Consider the following 17,143-nt stretch of genomic DNA (forward strand, 5'->3'; position numbering starts at 1 on the left):
CATTAATCATCTGTGTAGGATGCCGTCCCGCAGCTCCTACTTGCGTGGGGTTCCACGAACCGAGGATTTGGAAACCTGCAATGGGGGGCAGAGAAAAGAGACACGACGCCAGGAGAATGGTTCTCATCAAGGCGTGCTTTACTAAATGACAGGGGAGCATTTATACTCAAAGACAGTACAGGTATGCAATTGGCATTTAGGTGAGAATCAGACATCAAAGCTCAAACATTGATACAAAGGATTCCAGGAAGGGGAAGAGGGATCAAAGGATCACGGCTTCCTAAGGAGCTGGTATCTGGTCCTTGAGTCATTTACATAGGCTCCAAACCCCCAGCGAGCTAAGTCTCTGGTTTCGGTTTTGAGTTCTTTAGTGAGCCCAGCAGGGCTCCCACACATCTGGCTCATTTTTTGTTTGAAAGATGAATGTCCATAGTAACCCCTATGAATTATGATAATGTAGGCTCTGGAGCAAGCCGAGTTGCCCTGAGCAACCTGCTATCTCAGGGGGACCTCCATTCTCTCCCCTCCTCTCCAAACCACCATCATCAGACCTGTGGATCCTGAACCATACAGACAAGAGTCTGGCATGGCTGTCCTCTGAGAGGCCCCACCCAGCAGCTGACTCATACAGCCAAAGAGTGGATGGAGCTTGGAGACTCTGATGGAAGAATAAGAGGAAGGATTGCAGCCCTTAAAGGGATAGAAACTCCACAGGAAGACCAACAGAGTCAACTAACCTGTATTCTTGGGCCTCTCAGAGACTGAACCACCAACCAAAGAACATACATATATGGGCTGGACCTAGGCCTCCTCACTCATATGTAGCAGAAGGCAAGCTTGGTCTTCATGTGGGTTCCAAACAACTGGAGCGGAGGCTATCCCAAAAGCTGTTGCCTGTACATGGGATGTGTTCTTCTATCAGGGCTGCCTTGTCTGGCCTCTGGGAAAGGATGCCTCACAGAGATTTGAAGTGCCAGGGGAAGGGGGGTATCCAGGGGGGCCTCCACCTTCTCAGAAGAGAAGCGGAGGGGAATGGAGGGAAGAATTATGGGAGGGGGAAGTGAGTAGAATGTAAAACGAATAAGTAAGATAATAAAAAGAACTAATACAATAAAAAATTAATGTAGCAGATATGAAAGCAGTTGCTAGAAGGTTGTCTGGATGTTGCATTTGAAAGAGTTAAATGTCACAGTGAGGTAAAAACTGATTTTGCTCACTAACTTTATACTTATTAAAATCATAATAAATGATTTTGGCATAACTTCTTCTTTGTAGATTTTGTTTATATCATCTCAGTTTCTTGTGTTTTGACAGAAGAGCCACTCTACACCTTTTCCTTTCAAGGTACAGGTAGTGGAGAAAGCACAAAATGGAAGAGACGAAAGCTAAACAGTGTCACAATAACCCCAAAGACTCAACATAGATTATATGTATGAAAAAAAAAAAGGTTTTTTTTTGTTTTGTTTTTTGTTTTTGGTCTTTCAAGACATGTTTCTCTATGTGACCATGGCTGTCCTAGAACTCTACTCTGTAGACCAGGCTGACCTCGAACTCAGAAATCTGCCTGTGTCTGCCTCCCAAATGCTGGGATTAAAGGCATGTGCCACCACTGCCTGGCTGGCTCAAGCTTTCTAAGTAAAAGATCTGATACTCACGTCTGACATGTGTGTGTGTGTGTGTGTGTGTGTGTGTGTGTGTGTGTGTGTGTGTGTTTAACGCAAATGCAGAACACACTGTCTCCTCAACCCAGAAGCATAACTCAACGGACCAGTAAACAAGCCAGCTACTAATCTCCAACTTTTACTGCAGCTCTAAACAGGCAGCTCTCTGCTTCCCTCTTCTGGTCCCATCTGTGACTACAGTCTTCAAAGATTACACTTTGACCCACTCCTTGTCCACTTCAAAGATTACACTTTGACCCACTTGTGAATTACTTAGTTTCCGCTCATCACTTTTGTCTCTCTACTGGCGGGTTTCAGTATTTAGTAAATCTTCAAATATTATAATTTATCAGTGATTGCCATGTACAACTTCTTCCTGCTTCAGATTTTGCTCAACAGTGTTTTGTTGTTTTTTATCTGGCCATTCTGTACATTTGCCTATCATCTAAATTAGATCCTTGGGTTCTTATCTCTTTAGTTTATAATCCAGATATGAATCAAAAATAGCAGCTGTTTATTTATCCAGTCAACTATCTGTTCTCCTGATGTGTTCATATGTTTTAATCCACTACCTACTTGCTAATGGCCCAGAATTGCCTCTTATTTGAGAGATTATTCAACAGTGTTTCTAAGACTCAGCAGTAACTCTAGCCTCCAAAACTACAAGTATTGTGTTATCTCAATTTTATGTAGTTATCTAATTTCTCAGAGATTTTTTTTAACATTTTAATATTTATCAATGCTTTAGTGTTTGACTGATGAAATAGTTCCTAACGAGGATTCCACATCTTTGGAGAATGCACAACAGAGGGGGAATAGCAAAGAAAAAATTGAAAATAAGTAGTAAAGCGACAGAGAGAGTGAATCATAAAATATGTGAGGCCTGTAGGTGCTTGTATGAACTTGACGTGTCCTAAAGACCTTATCTATGTAAAAGGGCCTAAGTATACATGTAAGCTATAAACCCAAACAGCTTTATATATCATACTTAGCTGTTTTAGCACAGGGTAACATGCTTGTGCACACAGGACATGTGAATTAATCTGTCTAGTGGGTTTAAGATTTTATAATAGAATGAAGAAGGAATAAGCATTAGAATATTTAGGAAAAGCTATAAATATTAATATTTTAAAATAATTGTTCATACTATATATTTAAATAAATCTTTTATATTCTATAGCTAGATGCATATGTAAAGAAATGTAGTTCATGCATGTACGTATAAAATCATGAATGTATTCAGTTTATACATTTAATGGTAAAATATGGTATACATGAGCATAAATGTATGTAAACTTCCAACTAAAATTTTACATAAACATTAGTATTATGTATACATAAGAATTTGTGCACATTTATGCCTATTTTAATTTGTGTTTACATAAACTTACACACACACACATATCTTGTTCTTGATTTCACATACTTTCAATATACTTGACAATACCCCTGAGACCCTCTTCTCTTGACCTAATTATTCCTGTAGGCACAGAGGTAGGACAATCTTCAAAGGCTGGTTGGCCTATATCACTAGGGAGATTGACCAACCAGATGGGGTGAAAAGAAAGGCATGGTTCTTGGGTCATGATAAATAGAAGGACCAGAGGACCTCATATCAGTGTGCTAAACAGCAGGCTGTGGAAATCCCAGTTGTGGCATCAGTAGGATGGGGAATCTACAGGTAAGCCTGAACCTGTAATTTTTGTTCTGAGTGGCCCTGCATACCTAGTACACATTTTATTTCTCCATTCTCTGTATCATGAAAGATACTTTATCCCCTCATGACACATGCCGGTATGTAGTAGATAGTCTCAAAATGACAGAGGGGCACTAGAGGTGTCTCTAATCCAGATCTCTCTCAGTTCTTTAATCTCATAAACCACAAACCTAGAGGCTACATATTGCACAAAGACAAATGGAATAGCATGTTATTCTTATCCTGAAAGGACTCAGCCTAGCAACTAAAATTAATCTAACACAACTAAAATTAATCTAGAACAAAAGGGAAAGCAGAGGTGTGGGGAAGGAGAAAGGGAGAAGGAGGGAGGAATGTAAGTATCAATAAAACAAAAGTGATATGAAAGAAAGGCAAGCTTAGGTAATCCTGTCATGATGTAGAGAAGATTCACAGTAGTTGATCCTACACAGGAGATTTTAAAAGGCATTATGAAGTGTATAGCTAGCAGGTGACTCACACCTATAACACCAGTACTTGGTCTAGGGCAGAAGACCTCCATGAGTTCATAGCCAGCCTAGGCTAAAGCGTGAGACACTGCTTCAAAGAGGATGTACTTTAACTCAGAGGAACACAGGAGATAAAGAAAAAAAACTTTTTCTTCATCTTGAAATTTGGAACAAAATTGTCACTCATATTCATTTAGTAATTCAAATCGATGGGTTATATAGAGAGTTTACTAACTTTCATCCTACCAAACCTTTTGGACATGTAGAAGTGTTACTTCTCTTTATACTGATGTACCTAGAGGGACCTCCTCTGCAGCAGTTCAGTATAGATGACCATCTCAAGTTTCAACTGGATCCCATAGCATGACTCCCTCCCTCGACCTGCATAATTTCTGAGTATATTTTCTTCCAACATTGCCAGTTTCTTTCCATGGGACAGGTGGAATCCAGTACTTTGTTCTGAGTTACTAATTTCACATTCAACAACTTTTTTTGATGCTGCTGTTGAATGCATACAACCAAGGAGTTCCTCAATGAAATGTAAATTGGCACAAAGTGCAAGGGGAAATCACCTCTTATACTAGACTTTTTAAAAATCTCAGTAATGTTAAGACTCAGTTAAAAATACAAAGTTAATATCTTCAGTATGGACAATTGAAGGCAACCACAAAATTGCTTAACTTGGAAAAATATAGATGGTACCCAGGACAAGTGAGAAAACATCCTTCTTCATGAGTAATACTTGGCTTGAAAATTAAATACCATATATGTATTAATGATAGAAATGCTACTCTCGCTTCTCCAGATATGTACTCTAAAAGATCTATATTCCTGCCCATCACCTGACTCACATAGTAAATTTGTTGAAAAGGCACTTCATTTGCATTAGCTCAGAAAAGGCTCAAGAAAACCCACTGGCTAGAAATTATACTTAACTATGCTTTACAGCTGTGAGCCAGAGAGAACCAAGGTGAGCTAAGCTTCCACTGGCAATACACTCAAGTAACCTGCAGTCCTGGTCTTAGGTATACTGTTCTAAAATTTACAATGCAAGGCATCAAATCTCAAAGCCATAAATAAAGCATACAAGAACTGACTCATATACACTAAACAAGAAAAGGAAACTATGGAAAATGTATGATGTCCTTAGGCATTATAAGCAGGGAGAAATTTAGTCCAACACTATGATGAAGTGAAGTTGACAACTTTGAGTTAGAAGGAAATCTATATCCTGTAATATTAATTTAAAAGAGACAGAATCTTGAGTATTGGAATACTTCTATCAAAGAGCTCCTGATCTATTTCTGACCTTTACTCATGAGAGAAAATTCAGGCACCTGCAGGGAGAACTACTATCTTCCACAGTGGCCAATATCACTTTCTTGTGGTTGGTGACTATTGCAATTCAAAATTTCATAAATATACCTAGATCTACCCCCCACAGTTTGCCTTAATAACATAATGATCTCTATTCACAGATTTAAAGGTCAAGCTCAAAGCTCTCACCTCCTAGAAGCAGACGCCCGGAATGAAGTTACCCACAAGTCAGTGCCTAGGCCTCTTTCCAGGACATTTCCCAGCATGCCAAGCTTCATTATTTCCAGAGGGTTTCAGATATGTGGTCTTCATCTGATGACGGAGGGTACATCCTATGCTCGGTAGCAGAAGTTCTCTTATATCTCAGCAAGTGAGAAATCACCCCTATGCTCTAGAGGAAGTTTTCTCATATATTAGCAAGCACAATCACATTCCTTCTTCTTTTTTTTTAAAGATTTATTTATTTATTTTATGTAAGTACACTGCAATTGTCTTCAGACATTCCAGAAGAGGGAGTCAGATCTCATTGCTGATGGCTGTGAGCTACCATGTGGTTGCTGGGATTTGAACTCAGGACCTTTGGAAGAGCAATCAGTGCTCTTAACTGCTGAGCCATCTCTCCAGCCATATTCCTTCTTCTTTAGAGGTGCTTCTCTGATAAGATAATTAGATCCACTGTCTCCTCCTGAAGGGCTTCAGGGTGTCACAAACACACACTGGTGTTTTGTCCTCATTTCTGCCAAGTTGATTCAGATATGCACTCTAAAAGATCTATTTTCTTGCCCATCACCCCACTCATGCAGTGAACCTCACAGTCCAGTGTGTAGACATCCAATGATGGAGGAATTTTCTGAAAGAACACAATACTTGTCTGCACTCAGAAAAATTCTAGTGAGCAAACTACTCCTTCCCATCAACCTCTGATGCATAGACTTATTCTGTACTTGCCTCCATCTCTGTGTGTATAGCACAAAAGGATCCTACAAGAGATACTGATGAAGAGCTGAGCCCATCCTAGAGATGGTTTTTGAAAGTAAAGGCAAATAATTCTGTATTCTCAAAGTTGCTTTGACTGTTGTTCAAATGGTAGAGATGAGATTTAGGAGTATTTATCTCTTTCCCAGTTCTATGTACAATTAAACTCATTGTTCTTTTAATTCTTATCTCTATCCACCACTGGATATTAAATATAAATATACTTTAGCAGAAATTTACAGAATGCCTAGTCAATTAGTTTAATTGATTTTAGTCTTTCTAGTAAATGCCTTCCTTCTCTAAAGAAAGGGAAATAATACATTCTTGAAAGTTAAACACCATTGAGAAATCAAATTGACTTGTGATTAGTACAGTCTCTTGTCATATTGTCTTCTATATGCACACCTGCTCACAAATCACGACACATTTTATATTGCACTGATGGTCACATTGTGTTGGTCATAATGTAGGAGAGATATGAATTGGTAGACCATAACAAAGAAAAAAAGAAAGGAAGGAAGAAGGAAGGAAGGGAGGAAGGAAGGAAGGAAGAAAGAAAGAGAAAGAAAGAAGGAAGGAAGAAAAAAGAAGAAAGAAAGAAAATCTGGTCTCTTTTCATCTACAATAAGCCGCATTTTATATCAGGTTATATCTGTGGCCCTGTCAAACCTAAGTCCCAGATATCAAGCACAGGAAAATGTTCAACAGCAGTCAATTCACCCCAAAATATTTTCTGCTGACTGGTTTCCCTGGTCTGGAAGCATGGTACCCCTGGCTGATCTTCCCATTCTGTTTCACGTATATTATAGGCACTGTGGGCAACACACTCATTCTGGCTGTGATCAGGAAAAACACTTCTCTGCACCAGCCGATGTTCTTGTTCCTGGCTATGCTGGCCTTCTCTGAGCTTGGTGTCTCTGCTTCGACCCTGCCCACTGTGCTCAGCATCTTTCTGCTTGGTGCCAACAAAATCTGCTTTGAAGCCTGCCTTTTGCAGATGTTCTCCATACACTCATTTTCCATCATGGAGTCAGGAGTTCTTCTAGCCATGTCTGTGGATCGTTTTGTCGCCATCTACAACCCACTCCGCTACACCGCCATCCTGACTCTGCCCCGCATTGCTGGTACCAGTGCTACACTTGGACTGAAGAGTCTGTTGCTCATGTTCCCCCTGCCTTTTCTTCTAAAGCGTCTGCCTTTCTGTGGCCACAACGTGCTCTCCCATTCCTATTGTCTTCACTCAGATCTAATCCAGCTGCCCTGTGGGGACACTCGTCCCAATAGCATTCTGGGGCTTTGCATTGTGACTTCCACTTTTGGGCTGGACTCACTGCTCATTGTTATCTCTTATGTGCTGATCCTGTACACGGTACTACACATTACCTCTGGGGAGGGGCGGAGAAAAGCTCTCAATACCTGTGTGTCACATATGTGTGCAGTTCTTGTGTACTATGTGCCTATGATCAGCGTGGCTCTGGTGCATCGCTTCATGAAGCATGCTGTACCTGCTGTCCGCCTGCTCCTGGCTAACATCTATCTTCTGGTACCACCAATGCTTAATCCAATCATTTACAGTGCTAAGAACAGGCAGATTCGCCAGGGGTTAATACAACTCTTTCTTCAAAGAAAATATTAAAAGACCCTAACCCACCAATTAGAGGCCCCAAACCCAGTCATATCACTAAAAGCAGTATAGAAAAAGAGCTATTAGTTTACAATGCTAGAAAACTTGAAAGTATCTCACGTTGATGAATGCATAGAGAACATTCTCATGTAGTATGTGCGTTAATCGAAATTTGATGGTTTGTTCATATGTTCTTTATCCAACAGTTCTGATGCTCAGACCTGGCCTAGATTTATAGTCTGTTTCCTTATTATGGCAAATATTTAAATGCAAAAAAAATCTCTCCAGCAATATTCAAGACAGTATATTTCATTTTGGTCAAGCAAAAGAATAGGTCTGTAGATGGCTCATCCGTTAAGAACACATACTACTCTACCAAGGGACTAGAGTTTGGTGGCCAGAACCCACTCAGCTACCTGTAACTCCAGCTCCAGACAATATTTTAATGTCCTCTTTTCCATTTCATAAGAATCAGAAGCGCTCAGACGTACACACAAAATAAGTAAGCAGATAAATAAGTAAATAAATAAATAAATAATATAATCTTTCTAAAATGAAAATCCAGTGCTCTTTTCTTCTTTTAAATTCTGTTTTGTTTAGGCACCTTTTGTTTGTTTGAATGTTTATTTTCTAAAGAAAGAGGAAGAGGGGTGTGGAGATGAATGAAAGAGGAAGAGGGGTGTGGAGATGAATGAAAGAGGAAGTAGGGAGCATCGGGCAGGAGGTGAGGGAGAGAAACCCTAAATGGAATGTATTGTATGAAAAAACTTTTCAACAAAACTATTCTCACACATAAATGGATGAATAAGTAAACTAGGGTTTAACTATATTGTGGAGCATTCCATATTAGTCAAAATGATGCTTAAAACTTGCAGGTAGTCATAAGTTAAGCAAGAAATTATAAATTTTATATTAAAATGGTGATAAATTAATCAATTTGTCTATTTACTTTAAAAAACACATTCAATTTGTAAATAATAATGGCTATCTGGGGGAATCCTATGATAGTAAAGAAGAGATAAAACAGAAATAACACTTTACATACATTCTTTGGGATTTTTCAAAAATGTTACCCGATTATCTCTTTTATTGCCATAATTTTATCTTTCCTCATAACTTGTGTAAGATATAGATACAGATTCAGATATAGATTTAAAACTTATTCAAACCTCGGAACAATTAGAAACATAAATTTATATAGTTGAGAGTATACATGGCTAATGACAGAGTGAAGCATTTTGGACATTTATAAGCTTCTATATGCTACAAAATAAGTTATTTAGCCTGCTAAAGCTTATGGATACAGGGGTGGCCAACCACTCCTTGGCTAATTTTGAGGCCAACAGCAAGAGTAAATTCAGGCTTAGTACTAACCTGGTCCAAACCCCACAATTTGAGAGGTCACAGGCACTTGAAAGAGAACCGACTGTTGTTTTGCTAATAATGGTCATGTTGTCAGGTTTTCTTCCAAATATCTATCTTTACACTTCAGATCAGCGCTACTCTCAACTTTGATCAGAGTAGCTTATTTTCCAGTGGGAAATGGTTTATAGCAAGACTCAACTAATAAGATAGCTGAGGATAGACAACTAGGAGTACTTAGCAGTAGATAGGCCACCCATATGAAACCCAGTGCTGGCTCAGGAAACATCACAAAAGAGGGACAGAAAGAAGATAGAGTCACAGACAGGGAAGAGTGCTGTAAACTGCTGTCTTCTGGACATGACATAGATTTCATACTCATGAACTCACAGTGGCTATGGTAATATGTACAAAATTAAGCCAATTAAAATTACAGCAGAATGAGGGAGAACTCACAGTAGAATGAAGGAAAACTTCTAAGTCCCCATCCCTTACTGTAGAGCTATTGGCAATCAATGCCTTGTGGGGCTGGGAGAGTCACTTTTCCTTTAAAGTGGGGGTCTTTTAGGCTGTCTGTGCAAAAGTAAATGTTTCTCCTCACATGTAAATATGGACCTCACAAATTAACTTTATGGATTATTATTTTTAAAAAGGACAAGAAATTGGGAGGGATTATATGCTGGGAGAGAGTTGAAGGGAATTAGAGGAAGGATTGTGGGTAAATATGATTAAGATATGTTGTTTAAATGAGTGAAATTTTAAAAAAATATTATTTTAAATGCCACCAAAAAATTTAATGTAGATATACATTGAGATAATAAAGTGAAGAACAAAAGGCATAGGTCTGCACACTAGAAATCCTCAGAATTTGAAATGTGAAGCTTCGGAAGAATTTGCACTGAGCTGACATCATTGTGACATAATAGACCAGACGTCAATAAACTTTCTTTTAAATATTTTTGACCAGATTTCAAATGTTCTATTCACCTGTAGTCACTTCCGGTAGCCACAAGGACTGTTTCCCATTCTCTGTTGCTAACAGTTTGTTTTCCTCTTTGTTCTCTCATTTAACTAGTCATCCATGAACTATTTGTCTTAATGTCTGTCAGCCCAAGACTGTTTCAAGCCCAGCAAGGCATGGGCTTCCTCTTTTTTTGCTCTCTCACGACGCATATGCACTGGTCTGTCTCTGTAGTGTCTGGAATATAGCAGAAACTTAATAACACTTGGTGAGTGAACAAAAATATTTCTGGATGAATAAACACATTAGATAGATAGATAGATAGATAGATAGATAGATAGATAGATAGATAGATAGATAGATAGATAGGTACAGACAGACAGACAGACATAGACAGATAGATTATAGGTATTTGACTTTTGTGTCTTTATCCTTCTACTGGCTACATCATTCCAATTCATGATACTACATGTCTCTTACAATTTGTCCCTCTTTTTTCTCCATTAACTATAATTTTGTTACTTCTCTTATTTCTGTTTGTATTTTTGCTACTCAACAATGCCATAAATGTATACAATGTGTTCTGATTACTCTCTCCCTTGAGCACTCTCTGAACTCTGTCCTATCCCCATCCATATCCCTTACTGCTCAGCTTTTGTTACTGATGCATTTGATAGGATGAGTGATCATTGTCGTCAGTGATGTATTGACTGATGACCTCACCAGACTGCAATAATATGTTGTTCCGCTCCAATGTGCTCACATGGATGACCTAGTTAAACTAAATGGGTCACAAGATATTTTCTCACTTTTCTCTTGCTTTCTAAGGAAATACTAAAAAAGAAAACCCACAAACAAACAAACAACAACAGCAGAAAATGGGACATCCTGGTTGAAAAAAAGTAAACACTGAACTTATCAATAAGCACTCATGGTCTTGGAATAAACCTGATTTTCAATGAACATTCCCAGGACTATTTGGGAGACATTTGAAAGGACACATGCGTGGTTTAATCTTAACCACAGTTGGGTAATCTGTGGTTATATCTGAAGACTTAGGATGATATATTTGGAGATGATTGTTGTTGTTGTTGTTGTTGTTGTTGTTGTTATATATCCTGACCACAGTTTCTCCTTTCTCCTCTCTTCACAATCTCCTTACTCAAATTCCCCCGACCCCGCAACTCCCCATATAATCCACTCGTGTTCAGTTTCTCTTCAATAAAGACCAGCCTACATGGATATCAACCTGCCATGGCATATTAACTTGCAGTAAGACTAAACATCACCTCTTCTATTAAGGCTAGACAAGGCAACCCGGTGGGAGGAAGAGGTCCCAAAGACAGACAACAGAGTCAGAGACAGCCCCTGCTCCCCCTGTTAGGGTCCCACAAGACAATCAAGCTCGACAAATGTAACATATGTACAGAAGGCCTCGGTCAGGCCCATTATGGACCTAGGAGAGTTGATCTGTGGGTTTTCTTGTGGTTTCCTTTACCTTTCTGCCTCTTACAATCCTTCCTTGGAGAATGTTTTTAAGTGGGAAGAAAATGTATGGAACATGTGTTAAAATTACAAAGACCCCAAAGCATCTTATTCAGTCTCATACAATAATAACTAATAGTGTTCCTTTTCAGGGGGTAATGTCTAAGAAAATATTCAAATTCATAGGCACATAGCTTTTAAATCCTTCACCATTCAACAACTTAATAATTTGCTGTAAGATATGGAGGGAAATAATTTAAGCTAAAGATTTGAACATGGGGTTTTTTATTAGATATTTTCTTTATTTACATTTCAAATGATATCCCTTTTCCTGGTTTCCCCTCCCCCCTCGCCCTCCTCACCCACCCACCCTCTCCTGCTTACTGACCTTGGCATTCCCCTACACTGGTCCCCTTCACAGGACCAAGGAAGGGCCTCTCCTCCCACTGATGACTGATTAGGTCATCCTCTGCTACATATGCAACTGGAGCCATGAGTCCTACCATGTGTACTAGTTGGTTTAGTCCCTGAGAGCTCTGAGGGTACTAGTTAGTTCATATTGTTTTTAATCAAATAAAGTATCTATTATCGTACTGGTCCATGATGCCTTTATCCATAGGGACAGCTCACTGTTGCTCATGACTTTTGTTCTTTGCTAAGCCATCCAATTTACCCACTGTGCTCCATCTCTGTCCCACTTATTAAACCCCCTGCAATGAGGAAACCTGAAGAATGCAAACATTGTTTTCTCCCTTCCTCTGACACACTGAAATCCATACTAACATTCATCATTTACTTACATTCTCTCCAGCTCAGATTAGGAGTTCCTAAGAAGGATAAGAATAAAAGTAGGCTGTATTTTTTTTTCATGACCTGTAATTTACTCTACTAGAGTGATTGTGCCCTGTCTAGCCTTCACACTTGGTCTTGGGTACATGACACTCAACAAATGCAAAGCTCTTTTCCCAAACTACTTAGTATGTCAGACAAATTCCTATTTAGCATGAGATCTGCACTGATGTGCTATTCTCCAAAGTGTTGTCTAGGTACTATGCCTGCATTGTTTCTTCTTGTAACCACTTAAGTATGCCACCTGAATATTTTGCTACCTGTCTTCTTAGAAAGCATCCCAGCATTTCCTTGCATTTATGAAGGAAGAATTCTTAGATGAGTCAACTGATGCTCACATTTATGTAGGTCTTCGTAGAATGTAACATAACTTCTCCAACAGCACCTGTTGAGTACTTTTCTTTTATCATCTCTACCCATTCACTGAATTCAGCTACAATGTGGTTCTTAAATACCTTTTCTTTCCAGCATGATAGAGTTTGTGCCCTGACTCTGTACAGTGTCAGAATACCTCTTCATATTTGCCATGTTCTTATACTTATTAAAGACTTTTGTCTAATTTTTCCACCTTTTTCTAAGTCTCTCAGGCCACTCTTGATTTATATCTAGATTTTGTATACATTTGTGTATACCTATCATTTAAAGCATGCTTTGCTAACTATATCACTGCACACAGCCTTCTTCTCTCTTGTAAAACTAGTGGCACAAAGAGAACACTTCCCAAAAAATCTTAGTAAATCTTAAAACTGGATTATGATGAATTTTTAAGTCAAAATATGTTTAAATAGTATTTTATCTGTAACTGATGCAATAATTAAATGTACTTATATGATCTTTCAACACAGTTACACACTAGATGATTGAACCAAGATAATGTAGCATGTCTATCTGCTAGCATTTCTGTGTGGTGATGGTATTTACAGTCCTCTTTGCTGTCTATTTTAAAAGAGGCAATACATTAAAATGGGAAACTATAGCTATCCTATTATGTAATACTAGAACACCATGATTTGTTCTTCCTTTTTAAATATAAAATTACATATCTAACCAAACTCTTCTCATCCTTCCTATTCCCCTACTTTCCTTAGCCTTTTGTAATTTTTATTCTAATTTTAATTTCTATATGACTACTTTTGGATAACATAATAGTGTTTGCTTTCATTTTCCACTGTAAGGATTTAAAATGTCCTAAGTAATTTCCATAAATTCTTTATTTAATCATCATATAAGAAAACTATATCCATATTCATTTTCACACCCATGTTTTATTTCCATAGGGGCATCTGATAGTGAGAAAGCAGTATGATTATTTAGATAATTGCTCTTCAGGGAACCTGACTCTGTCTCTTTTACTCCACTGATGGAGTTTCTGATTGGCTTTAAAAGATGCAAGGCATCATTCTAGCCACAGACCTATGAAGCTAAGGATGGCATGGGCCATGAAGAACTTGCTGAAGTGAGCTTCTCTCTAGTCACATCCAATATTAATTGGTAAGTGCTCAAGCTTATGGTCTCCAAGCCCTGCATCCTAAAGCAGCTTCATAAAGATTTCAGATCCCTGGTCGAAGCTCTGTAGCTTTCTTCCTACTGATAGTGATACCTCTTTAGTTTCCTGAACATCTGAGGTAGAATGACAAGAAACCTAAAGACAGCTAAGGGCAAGTTAACAAAACAAGAGCCTAGGTCATAGGTTCTAGAAATAGTTCTTATAGTGTATCACTTAGGGTACCTCATGCAACTCATGCATCTTGTCAGGTGCTGATCTATTAATGGAAACTGCATGTTTTCTTGTTTCCCACTTAAATGCAGTAATAGCATCAGTCAGACAGTAATAAGAAAGAATAGTGTAATTAGATAGCTGGGGATAAACTGATCTCTCAGAGAATATGGGTGATGGTGACAAGAAATACAAGTAGCAATGGCTAACATAACACTTGGTTTATTTGGAGAAGAGTGAACAGTTGAACAACTCTGGGAAGATACTAAAGACTGTCACACTTTGCACTTTAAATGGGTGAGTCATATATGTAGATGAATTATATTTTAATATGCTTCCACAGACAGCAATGAATAAATTAGTAGTTTCCATCAGGAAAAAAAAAGATTGTTGGCATTTACTTGTTGCTAAAAGCTTATGATAAATACTAAGACACATTGTCTGAGGTAGAGAGTAACATTGCTATCTTGAACAGTAAAGAAAAAATATACATATAAGTACAAGATGTACTTTACACAAGAGTCACCTCCCATTTTGTCCAATTCCAGGACTATGGGACCCAGTGTATCACATTCTTGTTTTTCTGTTGATATTTTTGAATTATTATTCTATTCTATGCTGTTTGTTTTTAATCTTTACAACTAAATGATCCCTTTTATCATCTACCATCCTTTGAAATACATCCTAAACTCAGAAGAACAACTGTGTTACGATGTCTTTCAAGAACAAGTGCCACTGCATGACTGTATAAATAGGAAAACAGGGATGAGAAAAATTAAAAAATGCAAGTGCAATAGAAAAAAATCAGCAGAGAACAAAGGGCAGGGAAAATAAGGAAAGAGGGTCCCTTGTTCCCAGAATCTACCAAGATCGATCTGTTCACTCTCAAGTTTTTTGAGGTATGGCAGGCAAGATAAAGCTTCAGTAGGATCGAGGATTCGATAAAGCAAGTCACAAGGAAGAGCTTTTCAGTTCAGATTAATACTTGCTGCACTTAAGAAATTAAATGTTGAAGCTTGTGTTTTAACACATTCTGGTGTGTGTGTACCATCGCTTGCTCTGGGGACATTGATTTGCTCTAGCTCTCTCCACCTTAAGCTGCAGCACAGCCTGCCATGCATACCTTTCCCAAATCTGATACCTGCTGAGTTAAACTGTGTCAGAGAGTGAGGAATACCAGGATCCTATGTGCAGGAGGAAAGTGAGAGCTGTGCTTTTTCATTGCTATCTTTGATATTTTCATCAAAGGTTATAAAGACAATGATTTTTAATATCCCAATATATCCACAGTTTTCATTTTCCCAGAACGCTATGTCACATGGACTGCGGCAGTGATTTTTTTTCCTGTCAGTCATATTCATCCTGTTGAAATTGCATACAGTTTCATTATCTGCAAAGATGATAGTTAAAAACTGCAAATTAATTTACAAAAAATTACAAAAAACATTATAATGTTTTAAGTGGGTTTATGTTTTATGCTGGTTCACATGCACAGCTACTCTCAGCTGCATGTCGAGAGCAGTTTGCCTCCCCGTTGTTTTAAGTGGGTTTATGTTTTATGCTGGTTCACATGCACAGCTACTCTCAGCTGCATGTCGAGAGCAGTTTGCCTCTCACGGGCAGCAAGTTAGACACGCTGGCAGGAAGCACCTAATTTCTCCACTTAACCTGGAAACTTTCTGCTGATCCTTGGGTCTGAGCTGAAATGGTTGCTTTGTAAGTAAAGCTTTCTCTAAATTTTAAAACTAAATCAATTTCTTTTAGGACTTTCTCACAGAATCCTGAACTTTTCCATCCCAGAATGTACTATAACTGAGAAGAGGGCTTCAGGATACTTAATGATCGTGTTTGAATGGCAGAAGATACATGTGTTCTCAGTTTTATGGCTAAAAGTTGCAGAGACTTCCTAAGTCCAGAACTCTATACTTTCTTCATCATATGTGGTGACTTGTGGAGAAAAATGCTATTTGGCTATAGGGTCAGTACTGAAGAGAGAACTTAATAATGCCTTACTTAGAATAATGAATTCTCTCTATTACAATGGCTGTACAAAAAGATTCACACCAGAGAATTTGTAATTTAGGCTTGTGCATGTGCCAGTAGATAAGCAGAGAGGGGACAGGGGAGAGGGGAGAGCATGATTTCATAAATGAGTTAAAAATCTACCGTAAGAAGTCCCTCCTATTCTCCCTGCCCAGCTTTTGTAATGCTATACTGACCCAAACAACATTCTCCTAGGAAAGTGGTTTCTCATCTGTTGACAACATTTTCTGCCCACTCACTGAAGATTTGCTTAGATTACTAGTATTGTTGCTGTTGTGAGTTCAGTGGTGCTCTAAGACAAAAGATTTAAAAAATCCTGACAAAAAGGTTGGCAGTTTTTTAAGACCATCAGTCAAAAGATTCTCGATGTTATCATCACAGTATTTTCAAAAGCAGTAAAATGTTTTACAAATAAGCTAACATGGTTTCTCATACCTTCGTACTTAACTGGTCAATTGGACACAGTCTTTCTAGTTACTTGCTCCAGGCTGTATTCATTGCCACAATCTTAGCCTTGCCTTGCTCCTCCATCATTCACTCCCTATTCATTGGGATTTTAAAAGTAGTTATCTTGTACTTAAATATTTATCAATAACATCTATTCACCTATTGCAAACACTAGTCAATGCCTTATTCTGAAATTACATATAAGTTGTCTCCCAAGTAGCTTGCTATAGCCAGGCATGTCCACACAAGCACAAGACGGCCATCTACTTCTAAGCAGTTTGGGTACATACTTTTTCTCTATCTATAACTTCTTTGTGACAGAGAAAGAAACTCCTTTACAATTAAAACATCTGGATGGGAATCAACTGTCAACTTGGAAAAGTAAGATCTTCAGTCACATGGATCAATGTTTGTTTTCTTCTCTTTTTTTAATTCCCGATTATTTTTCCCAACATCATATAATCTCAGTAGTTTGTGACTTTTGAGGTGGCACCTACCCCATGGGATGAAATTTCAGC

At 38.3% G+C, this 17,143-nt stretch overlaps 1 protein-coding gene across 1 annotated transcript; it reads left to right on the forward strand.

The window, feature by feature from the left end:
• Positions 1 to 6,834: 6,834 nt before the first annotated feature.
• Positions 6,835 to 7,773, forward strand: LOC116100732 (olfactory receptor 51I2-like). The gene has a single exon (XM_031384469.1). It carries the CDS (start codon positions 6,835 to 6,837, stop codon positions 7,771 to 7,773), a length of 939 nt encoding a protein of 312 aa, XP_031240329.1.
• Positions 7,774 to 17,143: the final 9,370 nt, after the last annotated feature.

The sequence above is a fragment of the Mastomys coucha genome, unplaced genomic scaffold (assembly GCF_008632895.1).
Source record: "Mastomys coucha isolate ucsf_1 unplaced genomic scaffold, UCSF_Mcou_1 pScaffold21, whole genome shotgun sequence".
In the NCBI taxonomy this organism is placed as follows: domain Eukaryota; kingdom Metazoa; phylum Chordata; class Mammalia; order Rodentia; family Muridae; genus Mastomys; species Mastomys coucha.